The sequence below is a fragment of the Dipteris shenzhenensis genome, chromosome 26, assembly GCF_047967505.1.
Source record: "Dipteris shenzhenensis isolate YYH24624 ecotype China chromosome 26, Dip_SZ_1.0, whole genome shotgun sequence".
NCBI classification, from domain to species: domain Eukaryota; kingdom Viridiplantae; phylum Streptophyta; class Polypodiopsida; order Gleicheniales; family Dipteridaceae; genus Dipteris; species Dipteris shenzhenensis.
This window is the reverse complement of record NC_141621.1, coordinates 46,960,275-46,979,033: the sequence shown is the minus strand read 5'-3', so window position 1 is coordinate 46,979,033 and position 18,759 is coordinate 46,960,275. Positions and strand designations below refer to the sequence as shown.

General features: G+C 44.4%; 1 protein-coding gene across 1 annotated transcript in view; it reads right to left on the bottom strand.

The window, feature by feature from the left end:
- LOC147885179 (Nitrilase/cyanide hydratase and apolipoprotein N-acyltransferase family protein) overlaps positions 1–18,759 on the bottom strand; it is a 93,003-nt gene that overhangs the window by 64,510 nt on the left and 9,734 nt on the right. Inside the window, exons 2-5 of the mRNA XM_087397653.1 lie at positions 7,696–7,832; positions 6,920–7,048; positions 6,702–6,760; positions 6,351–6,463 (exon numbers count right to left, since the gene is read on the bottom strand). Of these exons, the coding sequence (XP_087253779.1) occupies positions 6,351–6,463; positions 6,702–6,760; positions 6,920–7,048; positions 7,696–7,832 (438 nt within the window). The remainder of the gene's footprint in view (positions 1–6,350; positions 6,464–6,701; positions 6,761–6,919; positions 7,049–7,695; positions 7,833–18,759) is intronic.

Here is an 18,759-nt window from a genome sequence, read left to right as displayed (position 1 = left end):
TTCCTCTGGCAGAATACACTTGGAGGGTCTATTAAAAAGGGGTTATACCTTTTTCTTAGCTCAGCCTAAGGAACTGTAAAGAGTATTTGCTCAAAATTTCATGATCTATCCAATGGTGAAAGACAAAAAAAGGATACTTGAAAGTCATTAAATAAGTCACCACTTGGACATTATATATGGATATTATATAAAGGTATATTTATATCTATCTCTATTCATCAATATTTCATATGTACTTACATATTCCTTGGAAATATTTGGAATTTTGTGCTCCCCAAATATGCTTGAGACTAAATATTTTGACCCCTCCCACCTTTTGTCCGCTTGTCGCTCGAGGGTTTTTGCTCTGAAAATGGAAACCCCTGTAGCAAGAGCAAGCTTCAATTGATTGGTCTTGCCTTGCTAGGCAAGGTACAGCTCTAAATGGCGAATCCAATTACAAATTTTATCAACCTCCCTTGATCCATCATAATACAAACATATGCCACACCATCAAATAAGAATCTAATGTAATAATGTACTAATGGCTATTGATTAACAAAATAATAATTTCTTGCCTTGGCACTCCCTCCTGCTTGGATGAGAAAGCACTTTGCGGAATCGCTGGTTGACAAGTGAAAAGAGGGTAAAGCTGGAATATTACCAAGACAACATAAACCCCACATGTCGGTCTACATACATGTCCATAGAGACTCATGCTCAGCCTTATATTAGCACACCTATCCCCCTTCTATATCACAAAAACATCGCCAGGTTCCGTACCAGATCTCATACATTTGCCATTCAGCACGGAGCTTGGATACACCAGCCCAGACATGTTAGAGTCTGTACCCTTTGTGACATGCAGACAGTTGAGACGAAGGCACACGTAGCTCTACAGTGCCCCCGATATGCACATATCAGGGAGGACTACTAGCAGATACTGGGGGACTCCGCTCAGTTGACATCAGTTCTCTTCACTGCCTCTCCGGAGCATTGGGATCTTTTGTCACTCGTTTTTTTACCTGTCGTCAGGAACTCATTGACTCCTGACCCCTCTCCTTGAGGAGACTCTTTTTACATTGTATCGAGACGAGTCCCATGGGTCATTTTTTGGCCCCCAGAGGACGCTAATAAATTCTACTTCTACTTCTACTTCTCTCCCTCCTTCTCTCTCCATCGCATATCTCCTACAGCCTTCTCCTGCAGACTTTCATCGCGACCCTCCTGCTGCAGCCTGCAGCCTCCCCTCCAATGCCTTCTCCTGAAGCCTCCCTCCTTCTCCTGCAGCCTCCCCTCCAACGCCTTCTCCTGCAGCCTCCCTCCTCCTCTCTCCATCGCATATCTCCTACAGCCTTCTCCTGCAGACTTTCATCGCGACCCTCCTGCTGCAGCCTGCAGCCTCCCCTCCAACGCCTTCTCCTGAAGCCTCCCTCCTCCTGCAGCCTCCCCTCCAGCGCATTCTCCTGCAGCCTTCTCTGCAGCCCTCCCTCCATCGCAATTCTCCTTTTCCCTTCTCGTTATCACCTGGCCAGCTCCCCTCCTCACTAGCACCTCGCCAGCTTCCTCTCTGGACCTCGTCATCGACTCCCCTTCTCGTTATCACCTGGCCAGCTCCCCTCCTCACTAGCACCTCGCCAGCTTCCTCTCTGGACCTCCTCATCGACTCCCCTTCTCGTTATCATCTGGCCAACTTCCTTCTTGCCTCGTCATTAACGCCCCTTCCTTTCCTGCTTCCTTTCTAGCCTTCGTGCTTCTCCATCAGCTTCCCTTCTCATCACCATCAGCTCCCCCTCTTGTCACCACCTACCCCACTATCTCGTTCTATCTCAGCGGGCTTGCCAACGCCTCGACAATAGCCCCCCTACCTCGTCACCAGCTCCCCTTCCCTTCCTGCTTCAAGCCCTCGACAGCAGCTCCCCTACCTCGTCACCAGCTCCCCTTCCCTTCCTGCTTCCTTTCTTGCCTTGTCATCACTCACCTTCCTGCTTCGTCATCAGCTTCCTTTCCTGCTTCGTCATTAGCTTACACTTTACCTCTTGTTCTTCTTCATGCTCGAGAAGAAGTCTAAGTATAAGCCACGGTTGCCCAGAGATAAGCTCTTCATTCCTTTCTATACCGCCATGACGTCTCAGGCAGCCTCTGCAGTGCACATGACCTCACCCATGCCTACAGCCTCAGCAGGGCCGACTACATCAGCTAGGCCGACTTCATCAGCAGAGCTACTTTCATCAGCAAGGCCAACTTCATCGGTAGGGCCGACTTCATTAGCAGGACCGACTTCATCAGTGATACATTCCCATCTTAATCCGGAGATCACTATCATCTCGGATGGAGAGCCACCGCAATCAAGACAGCAGCGGGGGGTTCTTTTCCACTCTCAGAGCTCCAGTGCCTCCTCTTCTGACCATGGGGGTTCAGATTACACCCCCTCTGCACGGAGACCACATTCAGAAGGGTCGGGTGGGCCAACGGAGATACAGAGCCCTTCGGTAACCACCCCTCCCCTCTCCCACGTTCGGGTTATGTTTAAACCTCTTCTTGATCCGAACCTCAAACTATCCTCCGTATTGTCATCTTCCGAGATCCAGACCCTCAGTCTAACTGAGTTCGACAAGTACTCTTCCCTCCGCTGGATGTGGAACTGTGTACAGGATTCATCAGATCTTACGACTATGTCACAGACACTTTTGAGTTCATGGGCTCCAGGCAGCTTCTCACACCCAATTTGGTCTCACATTACATGGGGCTCCCTGCTCTCCCTATTCAGCCTCCTTCCGACGATTCACCACATCTCCTGTCATTCCTTTCACAATGCAAACCCAACAGGAGGGGATATGATTGCAAAAAGGTTTTGGAAGGTGGAAGCACAGAAGCAGTGATCACACGCTACTTCTTCACTCGCTTCTATTCAGCACCCGGGCATTACTACATCACGAAAGGTATCCGTCCTGCTCTTAATGCTCTCTTCACCATCACTCAGTATGATTTTGCATCCCTCTTTTATTCAACCTTCCGGGCCACTGTTCGAAATCGCACACGCCGAAGCACACACACCTGTACTTGTGGACCTCACCTCACCTACCTCTTGCACCAGTGGCGGGCTGCAACGCCTGCACTTTTTCCTCCACCTTCACATACTTCATCCTCTCCTCACCGCCCACCCTCCGCTCCTATGATCCCCCACTTGAGATCATCTCCACTGGCCCTTCGTGCGGCCCCAGCATCCTCGGCCTCTGCTGCATCAGTCTCTGTCCTCTCTTCCTCTCCAGTCCCCATTCCCACTCTTGCTCCCCCCACATCTGCATCTCCAGTCCCCATTCCCACTCTTGCTCCCCCCACATCTGCATCTCCAGTCCCCATTCCCACTCTTGCTCCACCCACATCTGTAGCACAGGTTTCTGAGCCATTCCCTCTTGGGCCAGCCTCTGGAGCTTTGCCATCAGTTGCTCATGCAGGAGTCGCCTCTCCATCCATCCCCTTCGAGGCAGATTGTAATTTCCCTGATGTTCTTCCGGTCACTCCCCTGCCCTCCTCAGGTCTCACCCACCATGGCAGGACATTACCACTTACCTCACCCGCAGTCATGACCATTTCCCCTCCGATCATCTCATCAGGGTCAGTAGGGTGCAAAGATATGCACATTAACCCCCCAACTCAGGGGGATCCCTCGACAGAAGGTACGGCAGCAGGCACTGTTACGGCAGCAGGCACCTCTGCCTTGGAATCTCTTGATGGAGAGGCATCAGAACGACACAGGTTATTGAACTTGAATCTTACTTTGGGAGCCACTGGTGATGCGAAGATCCCACCCCGGGTGTCTCGACGACTGACTCCTGAACCAAGTATGGAGGCTGCTGGACAGGACTTACTGGAAACTCGACCTGGCGAGGTTATTTTTGCTGGGGGTAAGATACCTTTTCCAGCGGATTGTCCTCCACTTCCTCAAAATGATATGTTGGATACCTACTTCGCAACCTCCTCGGGAGATCTATTCACCCATGAGGTCCAGATAGAGGAACAGAGCCAGGAACACAAACGGCTGCTGTATGCATTAAAGCGGAAGCGGTCTCCTGTTTGCATGGAGGAGGAGGACTTGGACCAAATTTTCACACTTCCCTTGCAAGAGACAATCGCTTCCAACAAGAAGGTATCCCAAGCTCCAAGCTGTTACCTAGACATCGACACACTGGCTCCAGTGGCAGCTCTCGAGGACCCAGAGCAAGAGGGGATGAAAGCGGCCTTCGAGGAATATGGCGAACTTATTGACATGGCTGACCGAATGACCTATCGGGACAGGTATGCATGGGTTAAAAGGTCCCTTCATATGGCTCAACGCATTATAGATGACAGCTTCATTCAGATGGGTGCCTCCCTCTTTAATACTACGGGTCAGGTTTGCAAGCTTCTGTCACAGAAGCAACACCTCCGCTTGGCAGCTTTTCGGAGGAGACTATACTCATGGAGATCTCGCCCTACCAGCCGCTCACCTCACTTTTGCTCAGATTTGTACTCTCATAGCAGGAGGCAGAGTCGATGGACAGGATTTCCAGTATTATTTTGGTTCTCAGACTCCGTGATACATGGACTTGTATCTTTGCATTGACATATTGTACTCATCCCCCCATTTTGCACCCAGGGGCGGTTTCCTTGCATCTAGCTTACTTTGTATTTAGGCTCGGATTTGACATTATGTACTTTCACTTGCATTGTATTGCGTAGCACTTAGATGATATTCGACGATGCCTCTTCTTTGTGGCACGTTGATTTTATGCTATCTTGTACGCAGAGTTCTTGATGTCCCATGGGCCCATTTTGGCCTTTAGTGGACAATAATACACTTTCTTTCTTTCTTTCTTTCTCACCCAAATAGAAACAAGTACTCTCACGAGGCCGCTCTCCCCCATTGGTGTGCCCAATTAGCGTCAAGTCTCTGCATGCACAATCGCACACATTTACATTCCCAAAATTTTGGTCCGTTACATTTGGACCTTGAGTGATCTTACCACTGAACATGCCAGGTCAGGCAATGGGCTTACCAACAATGGGGGAGAGGTCAGTCCTCCACTCGGACCTTGGCTCACATCATAATGCCTTGATCTCAAGGTAAGATAGACATTGAGTGATCTCAAGGGAAGAGGGACCTTGAGAGACATGCCAGTTCAGGCAGTGGGCTCACGTTGTGCTTCTCAACAGGGGGAGAGAGCTCAGCTGATCCTCCACTCAGCCCTTGGCTTGCATAATAATGGTTTTGGATAGAGCACACAGCCAGGAACTCATCCCCTTATCCCACAGCCAGTGAACAGCTGATCTACTGCCCACATGGCTGTCCAAACATGGTGACTCTTGTTGCTACGATCTTGAAATGGATCCATAAGAGGATTTGGAAAATAGATTTGAAGATGGGAAGTCAAAGCGACAAATATTTGTGATTAGGACATGGCAAAATAAACTCCATGCAAGCAGCAACTGTTTTCGATTAGAACTAATCAAGAAGAAGAAGGTTTAGGAGTTGGAAAGTGATTTGGCTGCATATAAATATTTTAGGGTAAGGTTTGGAAGGGTTTCAAACCATTTACCCTTCTAAACCATTTTTGGAAATTTCCTCAAAATTTTGGGGGATGGGTACCCCACGAGATTTTGAAAAGGGGGACCACCTGAAAGGTAAAAAGGGACAACTTTTTGAAGATAGCTCAATGGCGGACCACTGTGTGCCAGCCCAAACCCAAACCTATGGCAAGTATTACTCCTCATTGTGTTCCTCATATGCAATGTCACATGTGGGAGGTTAACCCTCATTTTTTGACACGAGGGGCACTCTCATATCAAACGTCTCCAGAAGACATCACTAGATATACAAAGGCATGGCTTTAGCAGCTTCACACAATGGCAAACGTGACAAGTCATGTAAGAAACAGTACTAACCATTTGAACTAGGAAATCTCAAAACCTTGTGGATGGACATATTTATTCCCAAAAGAATATATGGGAGTGGTCATCTGGTTGTCCCATGGCATAGCATTCCCAATTTTGCAGGTTTTTGTGTACAAACATAGGCGTGGCTTCGTGCTTATTGTTCAAGGTAGCAAGATCACAAAATAATATTGCCTCCACAGTTTGTCAAAAAGTAGTTCCCCATAGGCTTTTGCCACTTCATATTCTTTGCTAGGCTCAAGGATATTAGCACTTTTGGTTCATATAATCTCCACAACTGATTTGATATGTACATAGTAAGAAGGACTTATTTGGGTAAAAATAGTAAAGGGATGTCAGAATCCTCTATGAACAGATAGTTAATATATGAAAAATGAATTATACAATCCAGAAAACGAAGACTTGATATCCAAACATGAAACAGAGATTATGCTAGCCTGAGCATTTTCTTTAAAACGAAGCCGCTGATACAGCTCTGGGAATCGCAAATCATAGCAAACTGTTAAACCCAATCGTCCTGCTGGGCTATCTGCCACGACAACTTCTGAACCTGCAAAATGATTAAATCAAATTAAGGATTTTGATTTGTCTTATCACTTTGTAGCTCAGAAAAAACATTTGATTTCCATTCCTCTTTGGATCCTCCGAGTGTACAACAAATAGAGGGCCACTCAGCATGCTTGCTTTGATGTTCTTTGATCCCTGAAATATAACTTTCTTCTGTTCTGAAGTCCTCTACTATTTTGTTTCAAATAAACCATCTATAAAGCATACACAGTGGGCAGTACCAGGTGCAGTGAAGTTGCTTTCCTTTAGAACAGGCCCCCCAGGAACATCAACATCAAATCTGCACAATATCCAGATAAAATTTAAGACAGACTCTACAAACCATCCATAGCTGTGACAGATTTGAAGAGGTGAGATGCATCAGGTTTTCTCCTCATTAAAAGCAAAAAGACTGCAGAGATACAAGCAAGTTGATGTGGGGAAGGAAACATTTTCTGACAAGTGAATTTTCCGGTAGCAGCTTTGAATGTTCCCCAGATTATCAAGTAGAATATGAGAATTGAATAGCCGTGCTCCATCGGGGCACTTTTCTTGAAAGCCTCCAAGGGAAATCCATAGTCCAGCTTCCCTGTATGAAGCACAACAGTTGAGCATAACAGTTATGGATGTCTAATACAAGAACAAACCTTCAAGCAGAAATCCCAACAGTGACCACACCTGATAACAATCTTAAACTATGCCACCTCGGTCTGTTCTCCCACGCAGAAAAGGATTAGGAAAAAGACAATTTAAAGACAATACTCAAAATATTTGCTTCAAGATGTTTCTTTTAGATTGCTGAATTTACAATGAATTTACACTGTCTTGTAAGGTTTGTGATCCTGATCAGTGTTTGATACCAGCAATCAAGCAATGTCCGGCTACATAATCTGACATTCCACGTAAACTTGTTATACGCAATTCAAGTACAAAAATATTTTGACCTGAGGAGAAGCACCCTATAGACGTTTATTTATTCAGTCCACATCTGTTTGCTCCAACAGAGAACTCTTTGCTGGTTCAGATCATCATTTCAAGTCAAAGCATAAAACCCCCAATCTTTTTCTCCATGCTATGCTAAAGGAGAAAAAATAAATGAAAACGTTAAATGAACTATTGTGAATGCTCTTCCGCATGCAACTTTTTACAACGCACAAGATTGTCCTGCCTTGAAAGGTGGACGTAAAGTAAGTTGTTTCAGCTCAAGTTCAACTCAACCACAAATAAGAGTCTTGCCTTGCAAGAGTTTGATATTGCTGCAAAATAGGCCCATCTAAAGGCTCAGCAATTGATAACGATTCACCATCTTTTGAACCAATGAATGAGAAGCACTCTGGCAAACTGAGAAAATTCACTCCTGCAGCAGCTGCTTCCTGCTCTGTCGAAACATTATTTTTTCATTTTAGATTGCGAAATTGCATCTGAAATAAAAGTTTCACAGACTTAATTATTGCAATGAACCTCAATCACACAGATGCAAAGTTCACTTACAAGGTAACCCAACTAGCCAGAAAAGAGAAATAGAACTACAGGGACCCTTCTTTTCTTCTATGAAGTGTTCCCACATTCATTTCATGCATATTATTTATTTCCCAAATTGCAGGGTTTTTCATCCTTAAAGTCAGGCAATACTAAGTGTTTGGCCTATTCTAAGACCTTGGAACTGGCAAGGTGAGGAAAAAGTAGGCAGTAACATAGCAGCATCAGGTCAAATAAAAGGGACATGACCTAGAAGTCCTTACAGTGACTCATCCATCTTAGGCAAAGGTGTTTTGATTGGGCCATGAGGAACACAGCTCAAAACAGAATAGCGTAAAAGCAGCAAAGGAATGGTATTAGCTCTACTCAAATGCTGGACCTTGGAAGGAACCCCCCCGTCCCGGGGTGCCTTTGTTATCCCACTAGCTAACTACTAAGATCTCAAGATCAGCACATGGATCATCAACAAAAAACCACGAAACTCCATCAAGCATATGAAGGCCTTGTCGGACTCAACAAAAAAGGACCGGGACCAAGTGGTAAGCTGCAATGAAGTCCAGGTTTAAGATAGTAGGAAATAGGACCAGCTTTGTCAAGGAGGGCGAATGGATCGCTGCATTGGCAATCTGCTATGAAGCTTTGTAAGAAAGAAGGGAAGGGGCAGATTAGAGAAAGGGTAGAATTGGTAGGAGGGAGAGAGAGAAAGGGGGAGAAGGTGAGGGAAGAGTAGAGGAAGGGAAAGAGAGAGAGGAAGAGAGAGAGAGAGAGACAGATTAGGAGAGGGAGTAGGCAGCACGTAGGAAGAAGGAAGGGGAGGAGTAGATAGGATTAGATGTCACATTAAATGGTACCACACAAATCATTAGGGGCTGACTTATATAGTCCCCCTTCTTTCTCCTATCTTACCACCAATTTCCCTTCTTTTTTCCTACCTATTTTCCACCTAAATGGGTGCAGCAAACAGCAAATAATAATCAGCCAGGTAGGAGATAGGGGTTGTCCTGGACAATGCTCTCTAGCTGCCATGAGTTCTCATCCTCAGGAAGTCCCTGCCACTTGATAAGATACTCGGTGTAGACTTTGTTTCGGAGTACGTGATCCCTGAAGCTCATGATGCGCGCCGGAACATAGAGTATGTGGCCCTCCTCATTCATAGGTGGTAGCTCAGGAAGGACTTGGACATGCTGTCCGACATGTGGCTTCAGCAAGGACACATGGAAAACATTATGAATCCTAGAGGTCCTAGGTAGCTCCAACTCATACGCCACCTTGCCAACTTTGTGGATGATCCTGTAGGAACCGTAATACCTCTGAGCAAGCTTCATGTTGTTGTTACCTTTCAGCAAGGCATAACGGTTCTTATGGAGGCGTAAGTGCACATAATCCCCTTCTTCAAAAGACAGATACCTCCTGTGTTCATCCGCATACTTCTTCTGATTGGCTTGGGCATCCTGCATATTCTTTTTAGCCAATTGCAGAAGGGCATCCATACTCTCCAAGTCATTTCTTGCTTGCTGATTTTTCACAGCCATGTCTGCAACTAAAGATGGCATACCCACTATGCATCCATACATAGCCTCGAACGGGCTCATGCCAATAGAGATGTGCTTGCTACTGTTGTAACAAAATTCAGCAAGTGCCAACCACTTATTCCAAGACTTCTATGTGTCATGACAGAAATGCCTCAAACACTCCTCCAGCCATTTGTTTACCCTTTCTGACTATCCATCCATCTCAGGGTGGTAAGCGCTGCTAGGTGTAAGAGAAGTACCCATTGCTGTAAATAACTCCAGCCAAAAGTGACCCATAAATTTTGCATCTCTGTCACTAACAATCTCCCAAGGGAAGCCATGATGCTTAAAAACATGCTCGATGAATTGCCAAAGCAACCTGTGATCCTAAATAACGGGTCTTAGTGGGTATAAAATGGGCCTCCTTTGTCATTCTGTCAACCACCACAAAAATGATATCCCATCCCCACTCTGTGGAAGGCAACCCTGTGATGAAATCCATAGCAATGTGTTGTGTATAAATAAGATGAGAAAATCTTCTATTCTGAAGGAGATGGTTAATTTTTTAAACGAATCTATACTACCGTGGCAAAGACTTTATCATGAAGAATCCTATTGAAATGGAAGTAAGAAGAAAGCAAGAGAGCAGAGAGCAAAACGTCAAAGCTGGAATAGATAAGATTAAGGAACTACAAGTGTGTAGGTGGTTTTGTCTAAGTGACAAAACCACACTAACTCACTAACTGTGGTTACGGGGAAAAACCTCTAGTGAGGAAAAAGTGCCCCTAACTCACTTATGGATTACATTGGTCACTACCTAGAATATGCCAATAATTCTAACACCCCCCTGCAGATGCCAATGTGATGATGTACAGGGAAGTGATCAATCACCAAAAGGAAATAAGTTCAAGGCACTGCGAAATGCCTCAAACTTCTCACGTGGAAGTGCTTTGGTGAAGATGTCTACAACATTGTCGTGTGTTGACACATAGATCATATTGATCTCCCGTGCATGCAACTTCTCTCTGACATAATGATAATGAACCTCAATGTGCTTCGTGCGAGCAAGAAACACAAGATTCTTTGCCACTGCTATAGCACTCTGACTATAAGTGAGAATTAGAGAAGGACCCTCCAATAAGAGATGAAGATCAGCAAACAAACAACGCAGCCAAACACATTCAACTGTCGCTCTGAAAGCTGCCCTGTACTCAGCTTCACATGAGGAAGTAGCCACAGTAGATTGTTTCTTGCTCAGCCAAGAAATGCAAGCTTTCCCCAAAAAGAAACAATTATCACTTATGGACTGCCTAGTGTCATAGTCTCCAGCCCAATTTGAGTCACTGTAAGCATGCATCTGCAAGTCATCCCCCTGGAAAACATAAAGCCATAAGACTTTGTACCTTGCAAGTAACGGAAGATGCATTTTACAGCCTGCAAATGTGTTGTCTTTGGGCTGTGCATATACCTACTCACCTGAGATACTGCATATAGAATATCGGGCCATGTATTGCACAAATACATGAGGCATCCAACAGCCTGGTTGTAAAGTGTGGCATCCACTGATTCACCTACATCATACATAGTAAGCTTCAGTCCTAGCTCCATGGGAGTGGTTGTAGGCTTACAATCTTGCATGTTGAACCCATCAAGGTGAGACATAACAATGCCACGCTTGTCTTGTATGAACTGGATCCCCAAATAGAAATTTAACATGCCCAAATCTGTCATATCAAATTTAGCTTTCAATTCAGCTTTGAAATCTCCAAGTATTTCCTCATTTGACCCTGTGAGCAGCATGTCATCTATAGAAAGAATGATGACCAAAATATCCCCCCCATCCTTCTTAATGTAGAGGGTGCTTTCAGTGGGACTATTATGTAACCCCTTATTTGCCAGCAAGGCATCAATCTTGGCATACCATGCACGTGGGGCTTGTTTCAGACCATATAAAGCTTTATTCAGCTTGCAAACTTATAGTGCATTGCCTGAAAGTTCGGAGCCAAGAGGTTGTTTGACATAAACCTCTTCCTGCAAGTACCCATTAAGGAAAGCTGTTTTTATGTCCAATTGATGGACATTCCAAACAAAAGCTGCAGCCACGGCAATAACTGATTTGATGGTGGTCATCTGGGATGTAGGAGCAAAAGTCTCCTCATAATCTATGCCCTTTTTCTGAGCATAGCCTTTGGCAACTAGCCGTGCCTTGTACCTATCAATAGACCCATCTGGCTTTCTTTTCACTTTGAAAACCCATTTGGTACCAATGGCATGTTTTCCTGGTGGTAAATCCACAACATCCCAAGTCTGATTTTTCTTAATGGACTGCAATTCATTGTGCATGGCATTCATCCAGGGCACATTATCCTTAGCTTCTTCAAAAGTTTCAGGTTCTTCTTCATCACTCAAGAAGAGTACCTGCATAAGCTGATTCAATAGAAAGAGCCCCCCCCTGAGAGTCTGTAGCAACCAATTCAGAACTGTTTTTGCTGCATGTATCTCTTGAATCTCTTGCCTAACAACATCATCCACTCCCTGTGGAGGAACAAAATCAGCACATGGCTGAATCGCGGCATGTGGAGCAGGTGGAGGTTGCTGTAAATGCTGATTTTAAGCATGAGCATCAGCTGGGGAACCAAAAGCAATTAGAAGCAATCCCTCAAAAACATCATCCGAAGAAGCTCGAATAGTGAATTCAGCATGTGTATGAGCTGAATTCTCTGAAACATCTCTACTCACAAAAATCTTGCGTGTGGCAAGATTATAGAGACGATAGCCTTTTCTTTTTGCACTATACCCAACAAAGATACACTTTAGTGCCTTATCTAACAACTTATGTCGAAATTCCACAAGCACGTGGGTATATGCAACACATCCAAAAACATGAAAATGATCCACTGTAGGCTTTCTCCCATGCCAAGCCTCATAGCGAGTGATTGTTTTCAAAGCCTTTGTGGGAGCCCAATTAAAAACATAATTGGCACACATGAGGCCTTCGAGCCAAAATCTGTGAGGCAACTTCTTGCTAGTGAGCATGCATCTATCCATTCCCATGAGAGTTCTATTTTTCCGCTCAGCTTTGCCATTTTGTTGAGGGGTAAGCCTCACTATAAGCTGATGTGTGATGACTTTCTCCTTCAAAAATGCCTCAAATTCATGAGACATATACTCCCCTCCTCTGTCAGTGTGAAGTGTCTACACCTTGAGTCCTGTCTCATTTTCAACCTTGGCCACAAAGTGTTCGAAAAGCATAAACACATTTGATTTTTTCTTCAAGCCATAGACCCAAGTGTAATTTGTGTAGTCATCTATAAATGTGACATAATACAGATAACCACCAAAAGCATATGTCCTCATGGGACCACAAACATCACTATGTATGAGCTGTAGTTTGCGAGTAGCTTGTACTGCACCGTCCTTTTTTAAAGAAAATCTATGCATCTTACCGAGGATGCATCCTTCACAGGCATGAGGAGGAGGTGACTCCAAAGGAGGCAATGCATCAACCATAGCATGCTTCTAAAGTGTCATCAAGCTGCCATAGCTCATGTGCCCATATCTGGCATGCCATAACTCCACATTCTACATGGCAGCAGTGGGAGTGTTTACTGCAACTGCAAGATCGGATCTTTTCTCATGAACATCAAGCTGAAAAAGACCCCGATATGAAGTGCCAGACAACATCAAAGCATAATCGTTCTCTTTGTCTCGGACTGCACACTTAGCATCATCAAAGATAACCTGAAATCCTCCTCGATTGAGAGAGGACTCTGAACATAAATTCTGCACATAAAGAACATCAGTAATTCTGAAATCTGTGCCACCTGTGGGGGTAAGTATAATATCAGCCACTCCACACACTGAATAAGAAGAATTGTTTGCACATGTCACCTTCTTTTTAGCAGGTGGTGCATGCAGAGATGCAAAAAGACTCTTCCTTGAAGTGATATGCTTGGATGCACCACTATCAAAATACCATGTATTCAGTGTCTCATTGACACTAATAGTGCATGCATCCTTCGAAGGGTCATAGCTACAAGTCAGGAAAGCATGAGTCATTCTCAAGAGTGGATGTAGTATCTGGACCAGCCACTGGAAAATCTGAAATGCAAGACAAAAAGGCATAATCCTCTTCCACAAGTTGGCTTTAATATCCCCTCCTTCATATGCGTTAGGAGCTGATGCATCTGAGACAGCCATACCCAAATCCTTTTTCTTCTCTTTTGCTAGTCTTTTCTTGCATTCACCAATGTAGTGACCCAGCTTCTTGCAGTAGTGACAAATACCCTTCCTTTTTGGCTTCTCTGCATCACCTTTAGCCTTATGAGAGGGCTGTCCGGAATCAGCTTTATGCTGATGTGTGGGCTGATTTCCATGTTGCTTTTGTTGCCCTTTCCCTTTGGGCGTGAATTTTGAAAGCATGGCATGCTTGCCAATCCCGTGTGGCCATGTTCTTCCTTGTTTGCTCTTCTTGCAACAAAAGTCCTACCAACTCGTGAAAAGAAAGAGGATTACTACCCCCTCAATGACAAATTCAGCGAGGTATGAAAACCGAGATACGACTCAGGAAGAGAATTCACAATGGTGGTAATCATCTCTGAATCAGGAATGATCTCATCTATATTCAGCAATTGTTCCCTCAGATCCTGAAGCTTGGTGAGGTGAGCATTCATGGAATCACCCTCATCCATATGTGTGTGAGATAGCTCTCTTCGAGAATGAGACTCGGGCATCATTTTTGGCTGCAAACATGCTCTCTAAAATATCCCAAGCTACCTTCGAGGTCTTGCATGACCAAATGTGAGAAATGATATAACTTTTGACACAAAGGGAAATGACTGAAAGAGCTTGTGCATCACGTGAATCCCACCTTTTCTGTTCCGGTGTGGGAGCCACCAAAGCAGCGGCTGCTGCCTCTATCACTTGTCCTGCACCTTGACCTCTACCCCTGCCTTCACCTTGAGTAGGAGTGACAGGTGTAACCACAGTTTCTGGCCTTGTCTCATCTCCGTTGACATAATCCCATAGATGTCTGCCAACTAGGATGTTGCGCACCATAAAGCTCCACAAGAAGTAATTAGTGCCATCCAACTTATCCTCCCGTGTCAGGACCTCATTGGGATTGTTCTGAGCCATATCTGCCAGACAACTCAAAAAATGCAGCAAACCTGGCATGTGAAATCCCTTCCTGGGATGTAAGATTCACAACCAAAGGCTGCAAGAAATCTGCCCAAAATGACAATTTGCTGTCACAGCCTATCAAAGGCTTAAAATGCACTGTAAATGCAAAAAATCTGCAAAATCTGTCTACAATGTGACTCAAACTGAGTCCAAAACTGCTTGCAAAACTCCCAAATATCTGTCCACTGCCAAACGCATCCAAAATGCAAAAGCCCCAAATTCCTGCAAGAAATTGCAACTGAAAGAGGACAAATTGACCAAAAGCCCCAAATGTTGCCAAAATTGCACTTTGCTTGCAAAAGCCCCAAATTTTTGGACATATCTGCATTCTGCTTGCAATGTCTGACCAAAAAATGCACAAAGGCACTCCAAAAAATGCAATGTGCCTGCAAAAGACTCAAAAGCCCCAATTTCTCTGCAAATAGAAACACCTGCAAAGGAAGGCGCCTGCAAAATGATCCTACAAGGAAAACCTGCAAAATGTACGAACGCCAAAGAAAGGTATGGACACCTACAAAATGTACGAAAATCTCTACTGCGTACAGACTACTACACAGTCACTGTACGGGACGAATAGTACAGGTATACGGCAATTGTATGGATGTACGACGTGTGCGGCAACGTGTACGGCGTCTTGCAGCTTGCAACGTGTACGGCGTATGGACGGGATGCAGCTAACGAGAGCTGCACAAGTCGTACAGTACGGATGGCATTAAACTACACAGCTGAAATGGCAACCCATTTCCGTACAGTTGTACGGACTATACGGACAAGCAGGTACAGGTTGAAGCTCCAAGATGTAGACGTGGAGAAGAGAGAGCAGGTGCAGGAACCGTACGGACTGCCAGCACTGGTACAAAAAATCCGTATGTTGTACGGACACTTAGCGCAATAGTACAGATCTATTGTACAGACGAACAGCAGCAGCACGAGCACGAGCAGCAGGCACAAACGACAGGAGCTTGAGCTGGAGGCAAGAGCTTAACAGGCTCTGATACCAAATGTTGAAATGGGAGCAAGAAGAAAGCAAGAGAGCAAGCTGGAATAGATAAGATTAAGGAACTACAAGTGCTAGAATAGATAAGATTAAGGAACTACAAGTGTATAGGTGGTTTTGTCTAAGTGACAAAACCACACTAACCCAGTAACTGTGGTTAGGGGGGGAAACCTCTAGTGAGGGAAAAGTGCCCCTAACTCACTTATGGATTACATTGGTCACTGCCTAGAATATGCCAATAGTCCTAAGAATTCCGGGATATCAACAAAAAGAGTAGTAAGTACCAAAGCAGAGGCTAAAGGTAAGCAAGCTGCTAAGAGCATCAGCAACCACATTGCGAAATCCTAGAATGTCCTCAATGGTCATAGGGAAGTTGGCCACTGATTCTCCCTGGCATGCTTGTCAAGCATTCATAATTAGCTGACTAAAACTATACTTCAATGAGTGATGATCTGTTTTCAGCATGGAGTCGGCTCCTATAAGGTAATGCTTCTACATGTGGTAAGCATGAACAATAGCAAGGGAGTCTTTGTGATAAACCTGATATCTGGTCTAGATATCAAAATATTTATGGCTATTAAAAAAAGTAATAAGTCCAGTACTATGTGGGAACTATCAATCATGACCTAAATAGGAAATTTAGGTCAGCAATAGCCATAAAGTTCAGACATAGGTGCTGCAATCTCAGAGAGCTGATAGACCTTGGTGTGAGAGAAATATGCCAAGCCGTGAAAAAAAAAGTACATGAACATTTTTGGATTATGCCAATTACAGCTTACCTCAACTTTTTTGTGATCATGAAATCATGGAACTCATGAAATGGCATGTTCCAAATATTCGGGCTTGGTCCATTTTCTCGTCATTGGATGTAGAGAATTCTTGTGGGGAACTTCGAAAACTTGTCGAAGATAATGCTTCTGTTCAACCAAGGATTTGTTGAAAACTAGAATGCCATCCAAGTAGTAGACGATGACAAACTTAGGTTTTTTCTCCGAACCACAGTTAGTGGGTTAGTGTGGTTTTGTGACTTAGACAAAACCACCTCTACACTAGTAGTTTTGTTATCTTATCTATTGCCCTACGTTTTGCTTTCTGCTCGCTTGCATTCTTCTTGCTCCATCTTCAACGTGAATTGGGCATTTGTGGCTTTTTGTGGATTTGTCCCAATTTCAGTTCCATTTCACCTCAAAAATTTAGGGCTTTGGTTTTGCACTGCAAATTATTGCATAATTGGGGCTTTTAGATAACTTGCCCTTATTTGGATGCATTATTTTGGGGCTTTTGCATTTTGGATGCAATTTGGCAGTGGACAGATAATTTGGGAGTTTTGTAGGCAATTTTGGACTAATTTTGAATCACATTGCAAACATTTGCCAATTTTTGCAGACACAGACAGATTTTGCAGATTTTGGGCATTTGCAAAGCATTCTAGTGCATTTTACGCCTTTGATAGGCTGTGACAGCAAGCTGTCATTTTGGGCAGATTTTTCCAAACTTTGGTTATGCATCTTTGATCCCAGGAAGGGATTTCACTGATGGGATATCTCCAGGTGTATGCCTCAGGCACACCTTGGTTTCTATGTGTGTGCGCTAGAGGCACAGTTAGGTGCCCATAAGCACTGTTAGGTGGTGGTAGAAGCCACATAGGATGATTGAGAGAATCTAGGAGCAGATTGAGGAGATGATTGTGGAGCTCAGAAGTCATCAGTGATGTCAGTGATCATGTAAGAGGTGCCTACTTAAGGACCTCACCTTTCTTCATTCCATAAGCAAGAATTCTCAGTTCGTGTTCACTCCATGCTTTCCTTTCAGTTTTCCAACATGGTATCAGAGCCCTTTGATCCTCCTTGAGCCCTTTGTGCCACATCATCATCTTCTTCCTCACCTCCATCTTCCACCTTCCCTTCCAAAGTCGATTTTGGAAGTGAGAGTTCTCTTCAAACTTGCATTCTCAGCATCTCATCTTTCAGGAGAGTCTTCCCAAGGTCAGGGCGAATCTGCAGAACGAGCTATACAAGCTATCTCGCCATTTTCGGGGCGGCATTGTCTCAGGAAGCTGCGTCGACCTTCTTCCTGGTTCTCACTGTGGAGAGCAACATTGTCTAATTCCTTCCAGAGGGAGCTGGGCGACATCACGACCTTGCTGCTCATCAAGTCTGAGCTCATTCGGAGCAACATTCGGGTAGATTTCGTCAAAAAAGCAGTCCACGGTTCTTCTACAATGCTAGGCGTCGTGTTTATCTTCTGCGCGATTCCTTTTTGAGGGTGAAGCTCTACAGAGAAATCCAAGTCAAAGTATTCAAGTAGTTACTCTTTGAAAGATTATTTTTTATTGCTCATATTTCACTTGTAAAGCACTAGACACTGCCCTCGGGTAAGACCTTGCCATGAAAGCTAAGACCTTTTTTGAGAAGTTGGATGGAACTAATTTCCATACTTAGCAAACAAAAGCCAAGTTTATGCTTTTGAAAAAGAAGATATGGAATGGAAATAAGTCTACAAAAGAAAAAGCTAATTGGTTGATCAGAGCCAAAAAGGAAGCAACTTCAAAGTCAGAAACTGCCAATCTACTTTCAGTTGATGTGCCTCCACAAGATGAGGCATCCTATGAAGATTATGCTTTTTAAATCATCTCCATGTATGCTCCAAATCTCTCTTTTTGTTGAGTCAAGGTACTCAGCCTGAATAGTCCTCCAAAATAAATGAAATAAACTATAGTGTGCTTTGTAAACACCTCTGGTCACCATATGATGTAGGCGATGTGTATGTGTTTTGCTCCATGGTACCTCCTCCAGACATTGTGTGCATGTACATGTAGGGGAGATAACCATTGGAAGGTCTTTTGTATCCCTTTTGTTTACTTCACACCCTTGGAAACCCCTTGCTAGCATGAGAACCTAGCCATAGATTTATCCTTGACCACCATGAGATGGCATGAGAAACTATGAGACTAGATGTATCCTTGACATAGCCTGAGGCATTCCCTTGAGGGGGGGTATGATGGGATATCTCAAGGTGTATGCCTCAGGCACACCTTGGTTTCTATGTGTGTGTGCTAGAGGCACAATTAGGTGCCCATAAGCACTGTTAGGTGGTGGTAGAAGCCACATAGGATGATTGAGAGAATCTAGG